At 34.9% G+C, this 24,522-nt stretch overlaps 1 protein-coding gene across 1 annotated transcript in view; it reads left to right on the top strand.

The window, feature by feature from the left end:
• Window positions 1-3,817: 3,817 nt before the first annotated feature.
• LOC149801976 (fructose-1,6-bisphosphatase isozyme 2-like) overlaps window positions 3,818-24,522 on the top strand; it is a 37,486-nt gene continuing 16,781 nt past the window's right edge. The window contains exons 1-5 of the mRNA XM_089956372.1: window positions 3,818-4,097; window positions 11,343-11,505; window positions 13,554-13,646; window positions 16,669-16,809; window positions 22,757-22,894. Of these exons, the coding sequence (XP_089812498.1) occupies window positions 3,919-4,097; window positions 11,343-11,505; window positions 13,554-13,646; window positions 16,669-16,809; window positions 22,757-22,894 (714 nt within the window). The 5' untranslated portion in view covers window positions 3,818-3,918. The remainder of the gene's footprint in view (window positions 4,098-11,342; window positions 11,506-13,553; window positions 13,647-16,668; window positions 16,810-22,756; window positions 22,895-24,522) is intronic.

Raw genomic sequence — 24,522 nt, 5'->3', positions numbered from 1 at the left:
CAACTACAACTTGTACCAATCAATTGGAGTATTGTACCGTAATTCAGGTACACAAATTAGACCAAAATCAACTCCAGTACTAGAAGTACAGCAGTCCGTACCTACATTTGACGCAACGTCCTTTCTACCTCTCAGTACCAATCAGCCTGTATCAGTTAATGTCGGAGTATATACCGTAATGCAGTTACACAGATTAGACCAGTATCAACTCCAGTAACAGAAGATCAACAGTCTGTACGTAAACCTATTAAACAAGTCGGTGGTGGTGGTGATATTGACAACACAGTTGTTTATGTGACATCTGCAAAATGTTAGGCCATAAACTGGTTACTTCAATATTAACTGACCCAGGCCAAGATAAGATCTCAACCATTCCTCCATATAGACCCAAAAGCGGAAAAGTGATCCTTCTACACTCTAACGATGATAAATTAAGAGCGAAAGACTGGACTTTTAATGGATATATGCGAGTCAGTAAATGTGGCGATGTTATTCCAAAGGAGAATCCATCGTTACTTGCTCGATGCCACAAAAGCATGCATAATGGTGACTTCAAAGGTATCGATAATTTTCAACTAATGGCTTACATGAACAAAGACGTCGGTTTAACATTAGTTCATTACACCGGAGATTAGTCATTATATACCACATGGCAACGACACAATGGAAACCCGACTGAATGCAGAAGAACAATGCCTTCAGTTCTACAAGCGAACAAAGAAAAGTCATCAACGCAACATCCGAGTAACGTTTACAAGCAGATGACAAGCAACGGTGTACCAGGTGTGTACCAAAATGTGACGTAATCAAGAAATGGTCAACAAATAAAAAACAGACATCTTTATAACAAACAAACAAACAAAAAACAGCTTTCACACGCCGAAATTTATAGTACCTTACAACTGGCATATCACATCCAAAGTGTAATTCACGACATCACTATTTACCCTTATATGAGTTGTATCAAAGCCCATCTAGACATTCTGTCCGAACTAAACAAAGTTTTAAGCGTGAAATCCGATGAACCCGTACTACTGTCCTATGATACAACGTGTAACCTAGGTGACTTTTGTGTCTTTGTACTCGTTTTTTAAGCACGTTCTTTTCCGATGTGGTGGTGTAACGATCTCTAACGGATTCCTTATTCATGACTGCTATAGTGACATGCTTCGCGACAAGTTTTGGAAACTTATGGCAAGATTAGTTCCAACCTTAAATAAAACCAATTATGTTCATGTCAAAGACCGCGAACAAACCATCAAAAAAGCCTACCTCCAGCTAAATGTTTGCACTGTTGGACTCGTATACAAATACATTAAATACTGGCTTAAAGACCTTGGCGCTAAAACGGAAGACAACCCGTACATTCATGTAAGCTCAAGGAACTTCTAGATCCATCTTCAATCGGTGATTTCACAGATCTGTACAACATACTTTCAGTTGATTGGAGTGCGCCTTTCATCGATTATTTTTAAACCAATCTCACGGACGACCTAATACAGCATGCAAGCGTTGGGTACCAGAAGACGCTGAAGTTTAGGACCCATACTCGGGTGTTACAAATAACATGTGAAGGTATAAACAGTAATAATGAACCTTACTGACTTGAAGGAAGTACCCGTAGAAAGCGTTGTTCTGACTTTCAACTACCTGCAAAACTACTACGTTCACGAATTTGTACGCCGATTTGTGGTAATGGAAATTACCGGCTAAAATTACGTCACTCGTCTGCAGCCATTGACAGAGAGGATGTGCAGTAACACAGAATGTATGCGAACTCAAAAACATCATTGATCAAAATACAACGAAGATGTTAAATCGGAACAAGCACGACGAAAAACAAATCAACCATGACACTGAGACTCCAACAAAAACATCCGTGATACAACCAGAATCAACCCACTACTGCACATAACGTGCTCTCATAATTGCAGCAGTCCGAAAGAAAAATAAATTACTTGTTCCTGAAGCTTGGTCCTTCATGATGGAATATTCTGTGGGTGACAAGTATGCCGTTCAATTATATCCAAAGGAAATCTGCTTGTGGCCATCTCTTGGCGCATGTTACCATATCCAGATAGCTACGATGAATATTGACATCGATAGGCTAACAGAGACACGGTTTTAAAATTTAACTCAACTTCCGAAGGACACTAGGATACATCCTAACAAACCAAAAATGACGGCAAAAAAAAAAAAACCTTACCGTATGACAAAAATGACATTTCTGTAATACCAGCACCAGGTGTCACCAATTAAGCAATCCAGCTGCATCTCTACACCTCAGTGCAGTTTTCCAGAATCTCCTGAAAGTTTTTCCTCAGCCTGTTTCCAGAAATCTCCAGTTTCTGTACAGATATTTTCCGTTGCATCAACACCGCTCAAAATAATTCATTTACAAAATCTTCAAAATGTTATCCTTTACGACGTTTTCCAAACTCACTATCACCAAGTTTGAAAGCCAGCAAAAGAACCTGGATTAGTTTCCAAAATTGTACGCTGATTTTCAAACATAAAAGTGACATTTTACTTGATCACTTTCGAAATTTCGAAGGTTTTCAGTATAACGGATACTTACTAACTCTAGTGAACAACAAATGGGAATAATAGCTGCACTTTAAACATGCGGTCACTTAGTGTACAGATCTAAGCTAGAGGTCATAACCATTGGGTCACTTCAGTAAAAGACATAAACAACAATATTTACATTTTGGACAGTAAAACTACAAGTAGAATTTGAAGTTCTTCTACATAGATCCAGTTATCACGCATTTACTTCAATGCGGATAGCTTTATAGACATTAATATTTTGTACATCCAACAACCGTCCAGTGGTGTTGACTGTGGACTGTGCCATAGCACACATAACATAATTTTGATATAATGGATATGCTAGCGATATAAATTTGCAGTTTTTATGAAAATTTCCTTGAGACATCAACTTCTCAAGCGTATTGAATAATAAAAACATCAGAACACTCCATTCCCGAAACTTACATAAAAAAAATTCAATAGATAACCCTGGATAAGAAATTTACAATATTTGTCATTGAAACAGATTGCCAAGGAAAATGTTCAATGCCAGATTTATATAAAATATGTTTTGTTGCGACAAATGCAACACCTGGATGCACTACACTTGTGCATCCATTGCAAAAAATGTTTCAGGTACAGCAGTACTTTGTCTTGTTTGGATTACACATTTTGGTCACCGCAAAACGCATTATTTCAGGTAAAATAAGAAAACTATAAATATAATATATATATATATATATATATATATATATATATATATATATATATATATATATATATATATATATATATATATATATATATATATATATACACACTTTCTTAAATATTACATATTTATCGGTATTCGTAACAAATATAATATTTAGATAATGTGTTTTGGGTACGGGGATTTTTTGTCCACTTTCTAGTCCACGCCAGGGTCGACAGCTACTATTTTAAATATGTTTACAAACCACACCAATATGTAACAGCTAGGACATGTTCAAAAGATAATCTTCCTCTATATTTTGGGGTTTGTTGTTTAAGCGTTCGTTTGTAAAATCATGCTGCTTATTAATTTTGGGCATTTAAAGGTATTTTCTAAGGCTTTAGCTTTTTATTATTAAATCTGTATAATGTATGAACTACTTTACAATTAGTAAACAAGGTGATTAATATCGAGGACAAATTTGGTTCAAGGTTAAGGTCAGAAGGTGTGTTTTGATTCATCCAATCAGTTTTAGTTTAACAATGTTATGCAAATCAGACCAATAAAATAAATTGTTAATATCACCTCGGCTCAGTAACAGACTAAGGTCAGGAACTGGGTGAGGGAATAACTTGTGTTCCGTTTTGGATATAGTACATATTGCATTGATAACAAATCAACATCGTAGCACGATGGCAGACGTTGGAAGCTCTCCTATAGACACCGAGCCGATCACATTGACCAGATATGTCCTTGAAGAGCAAAGAAAACATCCTAAAGCGACCGGTGACTTCACAGCTCTTATCAATTCGATCCAAACAGCGGTGAAAGCGGTGTCGTCAGCAGTTCGCAAGGCAGGCATACATCGTCTGTAAGAATTTAGTCCTTGTTATTTCTATTATGTTTTCACATTTGTAATGTTATAATGTCATGTTAGCATTGTTAAATATTATAATCTTGGAAATTTTTCTGTAACTCAATTTTCAGGTCAGCGTCATTTAAGGAATGAGGTCACGTCTGCACATGGTCAAGGTCAGGGGAAAAGCTTCACAACATTTGTACAATTTCCCAGAGTGAGTTTTCTGTACAAATAGATAGCTGAAATTATGCTCTGGACACGCTTAAAATAAAGAAGCTTCATGGGTCTTCGCCCCTTCTCCAGAACCATCACTTGTTTTTACCTAGTCCTACATGTAACTTTAAGACCTTGACGCTGATATTTATAGCACTAAAACAAAACCAACATGTGCAATGTCTTACACAGTAGGACTAGTTTTGCCTTGCTGCCCTGATAGTTTTGGATCTGCCCCAGGGTATTGACACTAGTTGACCAGAAAATATGAATGTCACATTAAGAGAGGAATCCATTGGTGGTATATGAACAATTAAAGCTTTATATTATCTTACCGCTAAACCAGCCAAAAAGTCATCTCTGTCATGATCATGTGACTGCTGTCATTATTTACATGTCTGGTACTAATTAATGCAGTGTTACTGTTCTGGGTGGCCAAATACATTGGAATTGTGAAGGACAGTAATAAATTAAGCTCACTAATTCAAATCTGAGGAAAGTTTCACATATTTTATCAAGTAGGAAATTTAAACATCATTAAAGTCCATTAGAGAATTGGAACATTTCATTGGTTTTGAGAAATTTAAGCCATAATTACACTTGTCCACATTGAATCTGTGTGATCAGCCACTCTGGATCAGATTCAAAATGATAATTCATTAGACAATACTGCACACTGTGAAAGGATGATGTAACATGCTAGATAAGCTTCTCATGATTTTTACTTGATCTGTTATTTTATATACATTTTACAGAATTTTATCAGCGTTGTTTCATATTTTATCTCATAGTACTTAAGTTTACACTTTTTGAAAGGGCTTAACAATCAAGATTTAATGTGCTTTTCGTTTTTACATTTTGATAAAAAAAATCACCTTTTGTTTTCACTACATAGTCACTTTTGCCATGATGTGCCATAAATTATACTACATTCATGCATTCTTTGTAATATAACAATCATCAATTCTTGCTACCCTTAGTATTATTAGCTATAATCTTTTCATACATACATCCTATAAACTTAAAAAGCTTTATAGGTAAAAATTGATTTGGACTGAACTGTGATTCTGTGAATTTGTAGAGGTGGTTTAAGTTAACCAAATTGCTCTGAAGAAGGAAAATAGTTGGACTGATGGTTCCAGTTTATTGAAATCTTCAGTGACTATATTTGAATTTTAGTTCATGAAAGTTTGACAGCCTCATTCAACAAATGTATTTAGAGCAGGCTAATTCAGTGTATATATTAAAGGTCCAAGCATGAGTATCCCAAGTTCAGGTTGACCAAATGACACTCCATTTATTTTTCTTCAAATCGATAATATACTTTAATATAAAACTGTATGGTACCTATGAACTTGGACTTTGGACTGTTTGACACTGATTTTATGACTGATACAGTTATATCAGTCTCATCACATTTACATGTGCATGGTTGATAAGCAACAGGTTCATCACAGAAAGAATGTTTTTTTTGGTGGGGGGTTACAGAAATATTTAGTTAATTACATGTACATTGCATGCCAAGTTTACCATGCACTGACATTATGGTGACTTTATTCATAATGTACAAAAATCTTCATGAGCTTACCAGCTGTAACATGATGTCACTTTCAGTACTGCAGTTTTTGCTTTTGTAATTGACACTGCATAAGACAATCGATTACAAGATATCACAGTATACAAGACCATAAAGGATATAATCATGTGACCAGTTGTAATATAACTGGATACCACTTCCTTCTTTCATGTCTGTTATTACTCTATCTGTGCTGAATGTCAGTATCAGTGTTATAGCTATCTAGATATAAAGGGAAATGCTCTTAATATCTTCATCTTCTAGTACCTCCTTTCTGGGGCCTCCCCAGTACCTCTTTTTAGACCTTATACCTTTTTCCAGAAGAAAAAAAAACGTGGCTTGTTTACTGTGTACAGTTAATGTATTTTAATTTTTATTGTATGTATGATACTAGCAGATCATGTGTTTGTCCATTATAAACAGGATAAGGTTTCTTGTAGCTGATCTTTTGTTTTCTTACTGTTTTCAGAGCAATTGGTGGGGGGGATGAATTCAGGTCATATCCTGTACAGTGTCAGTTGTTTTTAAATTCAATGAATTAAATTTCAAGGACTTGTGAAAAAAAATGTTAAAATTGCATGTAGTCACTTTTGGGCTGTAACTGATAACTTGAATTTTAGGTACAGTGCCTGAGACCAGAAATTGTAAGGATATATGAGAAACCTAAATGAAAAAGATGTAATATTTCCAAGGCTGCCTAGACTGTATGAATATTGTAGACTTTAAGATCGGTTTAATATCAAAGTTGACTGCAGTTAAATTGATGATAAACTGTTAGAAATGTTGAAACATGTTGCAAATCATGCCAATTCACCATCAAATATGGTTGCCTTTAAATGCTTAAAATGACTTCTCAAAAACTAATGAACATAATTTGACCAGATTTTACAAAACCCATTCTAGTAATAAGGGCTTTCAAGTTGATACATATACAGTAATGATAATCTGGCATCAGATTATGGCTGCCATTACTAAAAAATAGAACTTTTAATAACTTCTTTCAAATAAACGGTGAAGAGATCCAATTTTACAGAAGGTTTACTAGCTTGAATGACTTTCAGATTTATACAAAAAATAGTGTTCCACCATTAAATATGGCCGCAGTTACAAAAAGTAGAAAAACATTTACACAGCTTTCTGGGAATAAAACTGCTGAACAGAAATAGACCCTAAAGTATCCTGCCAGTGGAGTCTTTCAGTATTTCACAAATAATGTGAATGTGGTATCAGATACAAATGAAGGTAGAAAACTTGGAGAAAACTTGAAATATTGCTACAACAGTTGGCTGTAAGGCAATGTAAAGTGAGTGATCCCACTTGGGCCTCATGTTTATGCATGAATTGCTGTATCTCTTGAATATCAGATTTTCATATGCCTGCAGTAAAACAGCACATCAGTTTATGACATCTGACCATTCACTGACCATTCATTTATTTTTGTGCACAGTAACCTGAATTCTACAGGTACCATAAACATTATAATAAATTATCCAAGTGATTGGTAGAAAGCAACACAGTTTTGGAGGGTGTGGTTGGCTATTATTGGATGTTTAAATCAATTTTTGGTGTATAGTGTGAGTCTTGGTGCTACAGATTTGCATTTTGAATCTGATACCACCTTTATTTCTATTACTTATGGACAACTTGCATATTTAGATGAGTCTTTTACCCTGATTTTAAGTCACAGAATAATAATAATAACAATAATAAAGACTTTATTTAGAGAAGGTAACTCAGTTAGTTACAGAACTAATCTACCTTGAGGCCTTCTCTCTGTTATGTACAATATACCAGTATACAGTATACGCAACATGATGTGAATAATCTGGCTTGACACTAAATAAATTAAGTAATTTTAAAATACAGAGTATCAAGCCTGGAACACATGCACAGGAATCTGTGAAAACATAAACATATATATAAAAACATAAAATATCATCCTGCATTGAAAAGTTCAACTATGAAAATGATGCAAAATTTCAGAAAAGCAGGCGGTGTTTATTGTACTAGAACTGTTCAATTTTCTACAGATTTCATCCATTTAAGACATTGATTATGAAAAGAAGAAATGCTAGGAGCCTGCCTTATGTCACTGGGAATGTTGTTCCATACCAGTGGACCAGTATATTGAAAACTTTTTTTTAAACAATTCCTTCTTTGGCCTTGGTATAATGTAATTTTTACTTCTTATGGACCTTAAATTTGGAGTACATCAGCATCTCTTAGATAGACAGGAATGGCTTTTCTGGATACTTTATACACCAATTTGGCCTTTCTAAGAAATATTCTTTCATGTATTGTTAATACCTTTATATTATTCATTGCATCCTGAAAATTGTCTATACATTGATCTAGAATTAAATGGCAAGCCCTCTTTTGGAGTCTTAAAAGTGTTATGTTTGAATTAGAGGTATTAACCCAAATTACATTACATTAGTCCAGATACGGCTGAATGTAACATTTATAAAAGATGACCCTGTACTGAAGAGGAATGTATGTTTTGATTTTCCTCAGTAGCCAAAGATAAAAATTAACCTCTTTTGAAATATGTTTAATGTGAATAGACTAAGTAAAATTGTTATGTATGAATACACCAAGAATTCTGTCTAGACAGGTCATATTAAAGCTCATGTTGTCAAAAAGAACCTGGAGTTTGTCACTATCAAGCCTTGCTTTTTTTTGTTGTGTTGTAACTAGTAGGGCTTTTGTTTTTTCTGTATTTATTATGATCATACTGTTTTCCTTGCACCATGCTTGAAGTCTGTTGAGAGCATCTTGTAAGTTATTTTCAAGTACTATTTCGGTTTTACCCATCGCAGAAAGTGTAGTATCATCTGCAAAGAGGTCAGTGGAAGAAATTGAAGTTCCAGTCTTAAGAGATAAATCGTTGATAAATAAAATGAATAACAGAGGTCCAAGGATAGAGCCCTGTGGTACTCCACAATTAATATTTTTCCTTTTAGAAAGTTGACCATTTAAAGATACTTTTTGCTCTCCATCGGTTAAGTAAGAAGTAAACCAGTTTAGGGAGTTTTCACTGCATTGATAGATTTTTAGTTTTTCAAGCAAAATTTCATGGCCTACAAGATCAAAAGCTTTACGTACATCAACCATAATAGTGCCTACCATTTCTCCTTGATCTAATGCTTTCAGCCATTTATCAATCAAAGATACAAGTGCAGTTTCACAGGAGTGATTCTGGTGAAAGCCAGACTGATTATCATGAATAAGATCATAAGTGTTCAAATAGTTGAGGAAGGAATCATGTACATGTTTTTCTAGAAATTTGGAGAGACCAGGAAGGATATAGATTGGTCTGTAGTCATTTACATCATCTTTTGTTCCTGCTTTATGCAATGGTATAACCTTGGCAGTTGTCCATGTTTGTGGAAATTCATTAGACCTAATATTTTCATTGCAAATGAAAGCTATACTCTCTACAATTGCAGGTGGAGCTACCTTTAGTAGCCTTGGTCCAATCATATCAAGTCCTGTAGCTTTACAATCATCCATTTTTTTAATATATTTCAACACAAATTCTGGACTCATTTCAGGAATTACAAAAACTTTATATTGTTTGGTAGTATTTTAGCACAAAAATGTTTTGAGTTCCCGATGATTGGATGAAGTTCTGGGTTCTTTAAGTTTTTAAGCAGTTTGAACAAAAAAGTTGTTGAAAATATTTGAGATGTCAGTTGGATTATCAGTATAAATGCCCTCATGATTGAGAGATACAATTACAGTTTTACTCTTACATTTGCCTGCCCCAAAACCCTGTAAACACTCCAGATAGCTTTCGGGTTATTTTGTTTTTCATCGAGCACTTTTTTGTAGTGTGCTTGTTTGGCTTGACATATCATTTTATTAATTTTATTCCTCCACACTCTAGATTCAGTTTGATTTCCAAATGATTTGAGTTGGTCTCTTTGCTTTATTGTTTCTAAAAGTTCTGGGGAGATCCAGTCTGGCTGGTGGTCTTTCTTTATCATGTGTTTTTAAAGGGACATGTTTTTTCACTATACTGATGAACAGGTCTGCCCAAGTATCTAAAACATCATCAATATCTTGAAAGATTTGGACTGTATTCCATGGAATCTGTTTCAGATCTTCTAGGAATTTAACAGTATCTAAGTTTTGAAAAGCTTATAAGTAATGGATTTATGCATATTATTTTTTGTTGATCTGCCATTGACTTTAAGTGTTAGAAAAATTGCAGAGTGGTCACTCATACCAATCTTTGGAACCATTACTTCCAAAACATTTTATTTTGTATTGGTATAAATATGATCTGTAAGTGTTTTAGAGGTAGATGTTACTCTGGTGGGTTCATTTACTAGTTGTTCCATACCTAACGAAGCAATAAAATTCATCCAATTTCCTTTTATTTGATCATTGAGAAGATCTGTTTATATCGCCTAGACTGTAAAATTCTTTCTCTTCATTTGAAATTTTATCTACTTGAAGCTTGAAGTTCAAAATATTCACACCAATCAGTATGTGATGATGGGGGTCTGTACACAAAACCTATTAAATAGGGCTTGGCTTTTTCTGGAGTGATCTGTAGCCAAATGGATTCTATTTCCTGTATTTCTGAAACAACCTTCTTAAACAGATAGAAAAGGACACAAATGGTATCATTATGAGACTGGAATATTATGAAGATAGTTGACATCAGATTTTATATTTTTTTGTTGTCATTAAACAATTTTCAATATATTTGTATTTAATTTCAAAAAATGTAACTTATTGGTTTAGTTGATACATGATAGGACAGTTTTGGAAATCAAAACTGTAGTTTGAACAGCTGTAGTTAGAAGTCAGAGGTACATTTTTTAAAGATAGTGGTCAAAAAATTCCATGCACCAACAAGTCATTTGTATGGAAGGTTGTTAAAGTGGCAGTACAAGAAGTACAAGTTTAAGTTTATGTAAGTATTCCTTTTTCATCTCATTGGCAGTTAACTATTGAGAGGACAGGCCTTTACTTGAGGATGTAGAAGATGCAGATTTATACCAAATAATTTCTAATTTTGCAGCAATTGGGGCAGGTCCCATCATTAACCATTAGAATTTTTACAGAGTGTTGTCAGCCATTTTAATGGATGGCTTGCACTTGGTGGAAACAAAAACCTGTCAACTTTTGGGGTCAGAACCAAAATATGACTGGAATAAGAGTAGTTGCAGAAATGGAAAGGTAAATCTCTACAGTTCCGGATTGGAAGCTTAAAGATCAATGTCACAGTGACATAAATAAAAACAGTTTGTTTTCTACTTGATCTTCTATTCATCCAGGATAGCTTGGGTGTAATATCCCATTCGTGATACCCTTGTTTATGAAAAGTTTGTCAGCCTTTGAAAATTGTACAGTTGAATTTTACCAGGGACTATTAACAGTCCATAGACATTAGCATGCATGGGATAACTGGCCATATGCAAGTCTAAACAATGAATGTTTTCTTTTACATATAGGTATGGTATATCAGGGACAGCCAACTTATCTGGGGATGAGGTTAAAAAACTGGATGTTTTGGCCAACGATCTGTTCATTAACATGCTCAAGTCTTCCTATCTGACATGTGTTCTGGCATCTGAAGAAAATGAGAATGCCATCATAGTTGAGACAGAGAGGCAGGTGAGCATCTCATTTTATTCCATAGTTATGGGGGTAAAATGTGCCTCCATAGTTGTCATCTCATTCTATTGCATAGTTATGGGGGTAAAATGTGCCTCCATAGTTGTCCTCTCATTCCTTTGCATAGTTATGGGGATAAAATGTGCCTCCATAGTTGTCATCTCATTCCATTGCATAGTTACGGGGGTAAAATGTGCCTCCATAGTTGTCATCTCATTCCATTGCATAGTTATGGGGGTAAAATGTGCCTCCATAGTTGTCATCTCATTCCATTGCATAGTTATGGGGGTAAAATGTGCCTCCATAGTTGTCATCTCATTCCATTGCATAGTTATGGGGGTAAAATGTGCCTCCATAGTTGTCATCTCATTCCATTGCATAGTTATGGGAGTAAAATGCACCACCAATGTTGTCATCTCATTCCATTGCATAGTTATGGGGGTAAAATGCACCTCCATAGTTGTCATCTCATTCCATTGCATAGTTATGGGGTAAAATACACCTCCAAACTTGTCATCTCATGCCATTGCATAGTTGGGGGTAAAATGCACCTCCAAAGTTGTCAAATGTCTCCTTACAGGTGAGCATCTCATTCCATTGCATATTTATGGGGGTAAAATGCACCTCCAAAGTTGTCATCTCATTCCATTGCATAGTTATGGGGGTAAAATGCACCTCCAAAGTTGTCATCTCATTCCATTGCATAGTTATGGGAGTAAAATGTGCCTCAAAAGTTGTCGTCTCATTCCATTGCATTGTTATGGGGGTAAAATGCACCTCCAAAGTTGTCAAATGTCTCCTAACAGGTGAGCATCTCATTCTGTTGTGTAGTTATGGGGGTAAAATGCGCATCCAAAGTTGTCATCTCATTCCATTGCATAGTTATGGGGGTAAAATGCGCATCCAAATTTGTCAAATGTCTCCTTACAGGTGAGCAATGTTAGGCCTACTTAGGCCACAAGCTTAAATCATACAAATTGTAAACTGTTTGCACTTTATTTTGACAGATTACATGTAACTGGGACAATTCAAAATCACTTGAAGTACACAAATGATTTTTAATGAACATATTTGTGTTAACATGTAGATGGCCTGGTTTAATTATCAGACCATTTTCACAACTTTTTCCATTTTTTGTATTTTTTTGTTCCCTTTTTGAAGATTACTGAAAATCATATTTTTTTAAAACATGATGGTCTTGGATTTTGGGAGTAAAAGTCATATTTTTAGCAAGACACACCATCCTATGGCAGGTCAGCATCGTGAAAATAAATTTCTGCATTTCAATTCATCAGCACAGTCAATGCTTTCTTTGTTAAATTTGATTTTCTTTATACAATCCCAATGGGCTTCTCGCTTAGAATTCAGGAGGGGCACCAGGCCATCTGATATTCTGAGCAATGAAGATTTTCAGGCCATTATAGCCATTTGTCCATTATTTTTTTTAATATTTTGGAACATTACAACAGCCCTGTTGACATGATTTTGCAGAAAAACATTTGAGGAAGTTTGATATGCAAGTTTTTAAGTATGTATGTAAGTATAAAGATTTCAAGTGGGGGATTGGTAAGTAATTTTGATAAAGACTTTAAGTGTGAGTTTTTGTGAGAAATTTTGATAAAGTGGCAGCTTGGTCAGATATTTCAGCCTCATGACCAGCTTTCAGACAAATATCTAACTCACTTAAGTCTTGCAAAGCGTAAGGTTTCTTGCATGCTTCTTAAATTCAACTATTCTAGTCTTACAAGCGGAAATCCAATACTTAACCATTGTGGATTTTGAGCATCACAGTCCTAACTGACTATGATTTTATTCACCTTTCTAGATTTGTTCTTTCCTTCTCACAAGTACTAATATCAAAGCATATTAGTTACTCTGTTGGTTGAGGAGAGGGAAGAAATTTTTGTTTTTATAAGCAAGAATTTTTATCACATGATTATGTGTAATAAAAAGATTTATACATTCATAGTTGCAAAGGCAAAAGAAATATTTCTGTTGACTACTTGTGTCTATGTATTATGTACTAATTTGTTTTACATATATTTCAGGGGAGGTACATGGTGTGTTTTGATCCCCTAGATGGATCGTCCAACATTGATTGTTTGGTGTCCATTGGGTCCATCTTTGGGATATATAGACGGGTAAGACATACATGCAGTACTGGATACATTTTGAAAAATTCTTTGGATTTATTTATTTTTCTGGACTGGACCTTGAATCACAAAATTTAACATCAGAGGAATCAGATGGTTCCCATGATCATCATAAATCATGACTTTGGTGAAATTTGCAAAATTAGTTATAAATTACTAAATATGTATTGAAATCTCAGCATCAGTACAATGAATTCATTCCCTTATAAATTTTATAAATAATTCTTTTTTGTATGTGTTTTCAGAAATGTGACTACATGTATCACTTAATTTGGACTTTTTGTCACAAAATAAAGTTTATAGATGGTACATGTATATGTGCATTGTGCTTAACAATGACGAGTGATTCACACACACACTTACATATATATATATATATATATATATATATATATATATATATATATATATATATATATATATATATATATATATATATATATATATACATATGAAAAAGGGAATATATCATTGTACTGGTTCATATATAGAAATAAATTTGTAATCAGCAGGATATTGGTTGTGTCTTGATTATCATCCTTCATGATGACCATGACTGATGTCCTGTTGAATGTACACATTTATATATCTGCAATTGTAAATATGTTGCTGATGCTTGAAAATTCAAATGCTAGAAATGGAATAACACAAGTTATCTCAGTGATCTGTGATATTGCCAGTTAACATCCTTACTCAGCACTAAATAGCCAGCTTGTGTTGCTGTGCCATAAAACACCATTTTACATTACACTTTCCTTTCCACTCAATAATTATAGTCATTGAGATGAAGGGATAAAACTTGGCATAATGATAACTATACCTCTCGTCAACAGATGGTATGTCATTTACCAGGTAGGAAGCCGTATCTTCAGTAAGTTACCATATTGGAGGTCCTGTCTTCAAGGTCAAAGTCACAGGTCAATATTTTAGGTTTCAGTCTCTTTCCCTTCTAATTTAAGTTAAACAGATGGTACATGGTATATTTATGTATTGTCACTAGATGTGTTGCATTCAATATCTGGGGCCTGGTCCTCAAGGTCAGGATCACAACTTAGTATCTCAAGTTTACTGTTGTTTCACTGTATATTGTTAAAGTTGCACAGGGATGAACCATTGCATACTTATGTTTTTCATTTTGATGACATCTTTTGTATGGCAATGAAGCAGGGATGCACTGGGCTTCACCAATGTCACAAATTGCAATTTATTTTAGTTACTGGTGACACAATATACCATCTGGCGATATTTTTGGCAACAACATTTTTTGGCTGTTAAAACTTTTATGTACAATCTTGGGGTTTGGGTTGGAGAAATTCAAAGGCACCATGAAAGGAAGCTGCAAACTTGGATATAAAATGCACTGGAATCTGTCTAGTGTTACATAAATAAATCCTCATTTCATATTGACAAACACATCTTAACAGCACATTTTTATGTCATAATCTGCTTATGCAGACACCTGACCTGGGTAATGTATACTGTGATACAATGAGATAGTCATAATAACAGTTAAGCTTAGATCTCAGCCTCCAAAAGCAGGAACAGGAATGCCTGAAAGTGACCAAATGGCCGTTTTTGTGTCTTTTTTTGTTTATATAAAAAATGTGTCCCAAAAATATGGTTTTGCAGAAACATCAAAGAAAACTGATTACCTTTGAAGCACCTATTGTACTGTTTAAATACAAAGCAAATAATAATAAAAATTGGTCTTAATCCTTGTTCTGCAATTATTTGATGTTACTGCCACAGTAACAAACCCGCATTTGTTTGGTCCCCGAAAGTTTGCATTTAGCAGTGACCTGAAAAACACGTGCATCTTTCATCAAAGCAAGCAGGCTACAATCTTCAATAAAAACAAAGCACCTTTTTTCAAAGGAAGTCAGCACCAAACTTTAATAAAAGCAATGTAATCTTATCGATTGTTGCATTTTCCAAAGTGATGGAACACTTTTATTGTATTGTCAGTACACACTCTCATTGTAAATTCTACTCACTGACAACTGGTTACCTCTTACAAATTTCACTTCTGTGCAAAATTTGATTTTTGTTAGCGTCCCTCCTCCCACAATACTTGTCTCAACATCCCTTCCAGTTGGAAAATATTACCTTTGTCAGAGGTTTATCAGGATAAACGAGTAGCACAGTATTATGAAAAAGGTGACAATTTTTCTTAAATTGACAACAAAATATTGAGGTTGGAGATTTTTTCGGTGCTAACTTTATTAATGCCAGTGCCATCCCTGTGAAGGATATATCTCCAAAGTCTAGCTGGTCATAGATTCATATTTTACCACTTTTCCTCACTGTAATGCCCTTAAGGATATAGCCATCAAACTTAGTTACTCTCAGTGTCTGTCAGTAAAATTGCATGTCTTTTAAAGGTGTTAATGATTTCATTGTGAACTTTTGTGACCTGACTTTGGTAGGCAGTTGAAGAAAATTCATTGAATATTTTTTTCCCCAGATTTACTTCAGCTAGTAAAATGGTGGGGAGGAATTTGTTAGCGTAGGGGCATTGTTTAAAAGGATGGACTGGTTGGTTAAAATTTTGTACCTGTATTTTGGATTGTGTTCTTATGCCATCAAATGCTTTCATAAGTATTCCTTTATTATTATTATCATTATTATATAATTATTATTATTATTTCCATTGAAAAGTAAACAACTTTTCTTTAAGAATACTTAGGATAATGGGGGCTAATAAATTTTGAAATGATTTCACATATACAGTAATACAGTACTTCTTGAGTCTTGATAAATGTGTATACCCCAGAAAGTCAATAATTAAGTGTATACGCCTGAAAGCCAGTAATATGTGCAAAATAAATGGTATTTATAATACAAAGCAAGTTACAATTACTGTCAACATTTTTGTTAGAAATGTTATCTGGCAAGCATGATGGCTGTTGTCTCCCAGCAGGGATTAAAAATCTGACTTGAACGAAATTCCATCCATTTTATCTTGAAAACATTCCATACCATATTATATTTATGTATCTGTCCTTTTCAGTATGAAGAAGGGGACACTGTAGAGAAAGATATCCTGAAGCCAGGGAGGCAGCTAGTTGCTGCTGGATATGCCCTATATGGTAGCGCCACCATGATAGTTCTGACGACAGGGGAAGGTGTCAATGGGTTTATGTTGGACCCTGTATGTTTATTTACTTGACTTCATTACAAGATAAAGTTGTATAAATTAGTGTTTACACTTTCGCAACATAAATCTTGTCTCAAAAAATGGTAAAGTAAATGGTGTGAATTTTTTAGTGATTTTAACAAATGAATCCTATTGTGGCATCATTAAAATGTGATTTTCTGATGCTGACAAATTAAGATTAGACTGTATACAATTGTTTTTTGATCATATGTAGTTTATAATGCAGAAGATTGTCATTATTTCTCCTTCAAATATATTCCCTGATCACATTAACGTTAGGGATATAAGCCTACCACCTCCCAAGTCCAGTCCCATTGCAGCTGGCTACCTATACAGGGATTTTAGTGATAGATCCAGCCATCTTGCTGCACCTTCAGCGACATTTCCTTATTATGGCGGGGATTTCACTGAAAAATCTGTCGGCTCAGTCAGTATGGAGACTTGATTGATGGACCATCCTGGCCGGCTATGCACTATGTGGATCTTAGTGGTTTATCCATCCAGCCAAGCCTTTGGCGATGCTGGTAACAGTGAAGACCAGGCTGGATTTTATACAGTCTGCATCCATGTTGATTTTCATCCAGAAAACCATGTGTCCATCCAGGCATGACACATTCGGCAGGCAGATCCAACCGACCGAATCTTTACTGCATATCCTCATGGCAGAACCCTGGACTAGTGAGAGAGGATGGGTATGGTCTGCTTTGCTGCCACAGCTGGTCTACTGGACATGCAGACTGACCCATACCAAGACTTACAATCAAGTGATTATGACTAGCATACTCCAAACCATACATATTCTGATCCTACCATGGAAGGGACAGTTTTGTTTGCAGGAGGCTGTTGAAGAGATATATAGAGTGTTGCCAGTTTCATAATGCTCCCACCACACCATACTGTACAGTGAAGGTGTCTATAGACTAAGACAAAGAGGAAGAAACACCCATTTGTTGGATACTTCCTCAGTCTACCAAGATAAAGGGGATTAATGGCTGGCCATATGGTTGCATTTGTGATCCAGGTAATGCCAAAGCATTTTTTTCTTAACGGAAAGCCAAGTAACATTGACATTATCATGCCACTACAAGACACGTTCAGATGCATTCTTGACTTGACGTTATTGACTGGTTTCTGATTTGCAGAATCAGGCAGTGACCACATCTTGGAGGTGAAATCCCACATCATTTTGGTTATCAATAGAGAAATGCATCACTATGGCCAGTGAGTTGACGACTTCCTCCAATTGGGACTTGATCTTACTTGATGCATTCTTGTGTTCCAAATCTCTCAAGCCACACCATAGTCTTGCTTTAAGGATGAGCCTGTTTGGGTCACCTTTACTCTTTGGAGGAAAGATTGAAGTGGTTCAGAAACAGGCAACTCAGGAACTGCCGCTCCTCCAATTTGCTGCCCAACACATTCAGAACAATCTGTGACTGTCACAAAAGAGAATGATAGGCAGAATAGAAGCAAGAGATCTTTGCAGTCATGTACTTAGTATAGTTCTCAGTCCAATGCCAGAAGACAGCCATCTAATCAGCCTAGGAGGCAGAATCATCTCACTGGATCATAGCTGCCAACCCTCATGATTTTGGCGTGAATTTCATGACTTTTTCAGCAATTCATGGATTCACGCCACAAGCACTTGATGCAACCAGGCTTCATTGCCAAGAGTATGTTATCGTCAGTAACAAAAATAGTATATAGCGTTCAGGTCTGCCTTTAATGTGATCACAGAACATATTTGATGGAGAAAGTACATTTTTTAAGTAAATTGTTTCTACGAGAATACTTACCCTATTGCATTGCTTAAAAACCCTTTGAACCACCCTACCATGCAAGCATCTGTTCACATGTCACTCGGCTTTAAAATTAGCAGCACCTAGCAGTGGCAAGGGAAGGTAATTTGCAAGAGTTATTTCCTTTTGTCTGTATGAAACAGATTGAAAAATATTTTTGTCATTTTAGTGGGGCTGGATTTGGGAACTAGTTGGCTTATATCCCAAAGGGTAATGTAATCAGGTAAGTATTCTTGGAGAACATAATTTACATTTAAAAAAATTTCTCTATGGCAGCTGATAGTATTTGACTTCTCTTTGATAGGCCATCTGCATGTTGCAAGTGAATCTAGTACACCTCCTCACCAGTTCTGGTAAAAAAAAAATTATCCTTAGTCAAACTGACCCATAATTTATATCTATCTGTTCTTTTAGAATCGGGATAAAGAACAACACAAATGCTGATAATTCTGTGCAACTAGTTTCATATTTACTGTATGTTTCTTTAGCACAGAATGTTTTGAAAGAAATAGATGTCTTTATATTTTTAAATAATTTTGTCATTGACATGTCATAAATTATATGAATCATCTTAAAAATTTCGTATATATGACAGGATTGAAAAGATGCATAAGTTTCTAATGAAAACTAAACTACTAAAATAATAAAATAGAGTCAAACATATTTTTTGTTATCTAGATGTAACAGACGTTGGTGCTCTCCATGTGCTCCAGTACAAAAGAAGTATTTTTCTATGTTATAACACTTACTGCTAATCAACTAATGTGATTTTTTTGATAACCTGTAAAAATGTAACATGCAGTATGTTGGACAAACACTTCAACAAGTTTCTAAGCGAATGAATAATCATCACTGTCGTATAAAAATATATAGAGATACTCAGTTCTCCTCTTATATTTCAGTACACTTTATTCAAATAATCTCTCAATTTTTCTTTCATGCCAGCAGATATTGTACATGGAAACAGGAATAGACTGATAAAGGAAAGTTATTGGATTCATAGATTAGATACTTTGTATCCTAATGTCCTTAACAGCAAGGCACTATATAAAATTGTATAACATTTTAATTAAAAAATTGATATTTTGTATATCCTTTATAAAAAAATATAATTGTATGTATAACTGTTTGTCTTTGTTTTATTAATTTACTGGTTCTTTTAGAATCAACATTTTTCTTTCTGAAAAATTACCCTTTGATCAATGCAGGAATATGTACATGTGTGTGTGTATATATATATATATATATATATATATATATGTATATATATAATGTGAACATTTCATGAAATTTAAAAACTGTTGTAGATTTACAGCTGTATATGACAGAAGGCAGATTCAGTCAGTGAACCCTATCCTGTTGCAGAATCTCTTGTACATGTCATGTTGCAACCACCAGAAGACTGCCAGTTAATTGCAATTAAGTGTTCACTCCCTGAAATTTGAGCAGTTCTTTAAAATCGGTCATGTAACAACTGATTGACACATGCCACCAATGGCCAGGGGATCATTTTATGATCAAGTTTTGCACCTTGAACATTGAATCACAGGTTTGCCATGATATTTTTGCCCTGTATCCTCCAGGTTTTGACTTTGACCTTTCCACTATGCACATTGTTTTGTCAGGTAAAATTTGAAATTGCACATGCAGCTTCTTTTGCAAATCGCAATTTATTGGCACTAGCAATGGCCAGAGTCACTAAAGGTGATGAAAACTCCTAAAATGGCAATGAATATCCATTTTAAACAAAGTATCTGGCAAGGAAACATTTAAAGGTTTGTAGTAGTTAGCCATTTTGTAATAGGTTTGATGGTAGCTAGTGCAATGTATTTTTGAGGTTAAAGGCAAACATATGGCTAGGAAGATTTAATTTATTTTGAGGCTAAATTAGTGATTGAATTTATACAAATGTACAGTTTGCTATTTAATTATCTATTTATTTAAAAAGAAAAGTGATTAAAAAACCAGGAAATTGCAATAAATAAGTCAGCACTAAAGTTAAATTACCATAAGATCTGGAACAGAAAATTTAATGGTGCAGCTCATTTCAGGTTAACCAGATATTCAGATTTGTTAATGTTTTCATCAGTTATTTGATAACACATGATACAAAATATTTATTGCAGTAATTTGAATGTCCAAAAGAAAAAAATAATCATAGCACAGTGCAGATGACAAAGTTAAGGTGGCAAAACTATCGAAAAATAAGATTATCTCAAACTTTAGCACTACTAATGCATCATGCAGTACAATTCTCCTTCGCCCGTTTAAATTATTGTCCCCCTGAATTTGTGGGGTGGGGGACATTGACCCCTGCCTTTGGGATCCTGTGTGCATGAATTGGCCTTGGTTAAATGCCTGGTTTACTGGCACATGAGCAGTATCTATGCAAACCTAAAACTTGTCACCTAAAATCTAGTCCAGACAGATAACTGCTAAACATACCAGATAATTTGAATACAATTTGTATTTATTAGATAGAGAAATCTACTTGTCCTGAATAATAAAAAAACAACAACTGGGCATTGATTTCACTGTAATCATATAAATAGTAACTGTTCCTTGGTAGCCACGTTATTTCTTCATCCTGGAATGGCACATAACATCTGTTTCATGCAACCTGTAATCAAAGCTTTGATGTTAGCCTTGTATTGAGCTCTGGCACAATGATGAGTCAGCTACACCTCTTGTTGAATAACTCTTTGGAAAATTTGTTCATTCACCTGCTGGGTACAATCATTACATGACTTTCAAGAAAAAAAGTCGGTTTTGTTTGAGTCTGAATTTTATTAATTGATGGATTTTTTTTAATATGATTTAGAAAAATATGAATGTAATGAATAAAAATACATCATGTAATCTTTTGGATCCTCAGTCAAAAGCCAAAAAGCGCTTTAGAATTAGTACAAATCAAGAGTCTTTGGTGGGTCTGAGATCATTCACCTGATATATGCCAAATAACCAGAATATTTGGGTTAGTTAAATGTTCATTGTAGAAATTACTTCTGATGCTGTTGATTGCATATATTATGAAAACGGGTGTTTTAGTTTGTTTTTCAAGTTTTATTGTACAGTCATTAGTATTTGATTGCATATTAGCAGTCCAGTACTGAAAGGCACCATTGCCAGGATGCTTTTTGTCAGAATTGGTTCTGATGTGTCTATCATCTGTCAGCAGTTTTATCTTCATTTTCCAAAACTGCTTAGCAGAATTCAACAAAATATCAAAGTAGCATCATGATGTCCATCTCTTACTCGCATTTATAAAGATGGTGTCACTTCACATTCAACAACATATAATATTACTAAAAATAGAAAAAAACGGTAAATGATTTCTTTTCAAAACCAGTTCAGCCGAATTTTATCAGATCTCAATGACATTGACTTAGCATGAAGGTATTTTAAATTCATGCAACTGATGCTACTATGCTGTCAGATATGGAGGCTGTTACCAAACATAGGCAAACTATCAAATGAGTTCTTGAGAAAACTCATTCAACAGAATCTGAGCAGATTTGACAGAAATCATCCTGGTATTGAGGGGTTCAAAGATTTTGCAAATCGTGCCAATTTCAGGGTCAGATATGGCCACAACTGCTATTTAAAAAAAGACTTCACAAAACTGGTTGAACAGAATTTGACCATTTTTTAAATTTGATTACAGATGTATGCAATTGATGCCACTCTGCCATTACTTATGGTGATTGTTACTAAGCAATAGTCTGTCCAATAAGTTCTTGAAAAAACCCATTCAACACAATTTGACTAAATTTTACAGAAATCATTGTCTTCAAAGATGTTTTAGATGATGCCAAGGTCTAATATCGGTGCAGTTATTAAAAATAGAAATGCTTTACAGTGGCTTCTCAAAAACTGTTATCCAGAAAATTTTATCATAATTAAAAGTAAGCATCTTGGCATGATGCTTTCTATCTAATTTGATCAATTTCTTTTGTGATTTTTTTTATAGAAATTGTTGTAAGGCTTTTATCAATTTAGTAATGATGTCTATATTTGATGGCAGATCAGCATCATTTCTACAACACCTTTATGCCAGAATGTTCCTTCTAAGCTTGTTTAAGATTATTTTTTAGTGTTTGAGAAGAAGTAAAAGCGGCATTGATATTTTTTTTCTAATTCAGGCCATAGGAGAATTCATTTTGACAGAGAAAGACATCAGAATCAAGCCCCGTGGCAAGATCTACTCTATTAATGAAGGTTACGAAGCATCGTGGGATGAGGTTACAAAAGAATATGTTAAAAGCAAAAAATACCCAACAGTATGTATTTTATTATATTAGTGCTCATGTTTAATTATCCCCCACATATATGTGATCATCTTCTATCCATCCTTTTGTCCTTTTCAGCTGACTGTGAAACTTACAATTAATCATTAGATGATTCTCTATTTGACCAGTTTTACAGTTTTTGTTGAGACAATCTTGGCAAAAGCTTAACATATCAATAACTTTTCTTTTCTCAGTTTCTTATCACAACACTTTCTTTTTTGCATGTTTCACCCAATTTTAATAGATTTGGAATACCTTGCAAATCCGGTCCTCTTCAACTACAAAAAATTTCAGGTAACTTGGCTTTGTTTAGCAACAGTAGTGGTAAAAGACTGTCTTCTACCCTGAAAAGTAAGTCATTCAGGGTTTGTCTTCTCCAGGATATAGGAATTAGTGCCAAAACCTATATAGGCACCTGTTACTGCTTCTGTTCATGCCAGTGTACAATTATCAGGTGAAGGCCTAGCTAAATTGCACTTTTTGTGCCTTTCCTGCCTTGGAACAAACTCTTTGAGTTTCCTCACTTCAGGGAAGTACTCTCGACTTGCTTCATTATCATTCCACATATTTATCACCTCATTTGTTAACTTTCTTGTGCAGTATGAGCCATCTTAATTACTTACTCAGTTGTCATTAGTATTTGCATTCAAATTCAGTACTTGACAGGCTTGTTTTTGTTAACTTTTATTCATACAATGCTACCTCTACAGTTCTGGAGACTATTACATTGCTGTTAGCAACCCTCTTTGTTGGTGTTTTATGTGACGCTTGACTGATTTTCACATGTAAATGCCTTCAGTTTGTTCTACTTATGGATATAATGAGCAGATGACATGCATTGATTGCAGACTGACAGAGGATATTCATCCCATTCATATTAGTTGTCTAGGATGCAATTCAAAACGTGACGTTTGTTCTTCATGTGTACTCAGTGAATGAAGGATAGATCTGCAACTATTTCTACCAAGTATCTTTCTTCTTCAGATATATTCCCTGATCACATTAAGATCAGGAAAATAAACTCCACTGCTTCCTATATCCAACCCTCCAGAAAGAACAAAAATGTCTTTAATATACCAGTTGACTGCTCCAGTGGCCTAGTGGTTAGAACGTCCGGCTCGGATGCCGGAGGTCATGGGTTCGAACCCTGGCCAAGTCATACCAAAGAGTTATAAAATGGTACTAGCAGCTGCTTCACTTGGTGCTCAGCATTAAGAGGTTAGTGTTAGGACTGGTTGGCCTGGTGTCAGGATAATGTGACTGGGTGGGGCATCATGCTACATGTCTTTGACATGATGCCCCAATGCTCCTGATCATTATAAATTACCACACTGCAGATATTATAGCGATATGATTGAATTTTTTTTAAAGCTACGTCAAAAATCCAAATCACACACACACTATTTACCATTTAGATTTAGGAAAGAAATTCTTACCCATTAACTACCCTAGAAGTCAAGATGGGGGTCAGACTCACTCTTCAACCTAGTAATTGACTGGGCCATGCAGAGAACAGCAGATGTGTCATGGGGCATCAGATGGACAATGTTTTCCACACTGGAAGACCTGTAGATGATCTTGCATTGTTTTCCAACACCCACCAGTAAATGCAAGATGAG

This window comes from Sinohyriopsis cumingii, chromosome 4 (genome assembly GCF_028554795.1).
Source record: "Sinohyriopsis cumingii isolate HCF-2022 chromosome 4, ASM2855479v2, whole genome shotgun sequence".
Taxonomy (NCBI): Eukaryota; Metazoa; Mollusca; class Bivalvia; order Unionida; family Unionidae; genus Sinohyriopsis; species Sinohyriopsis cumingii.
This window is presented reverse-complemented; position numbering and strand designations above follow the sequence as displayed.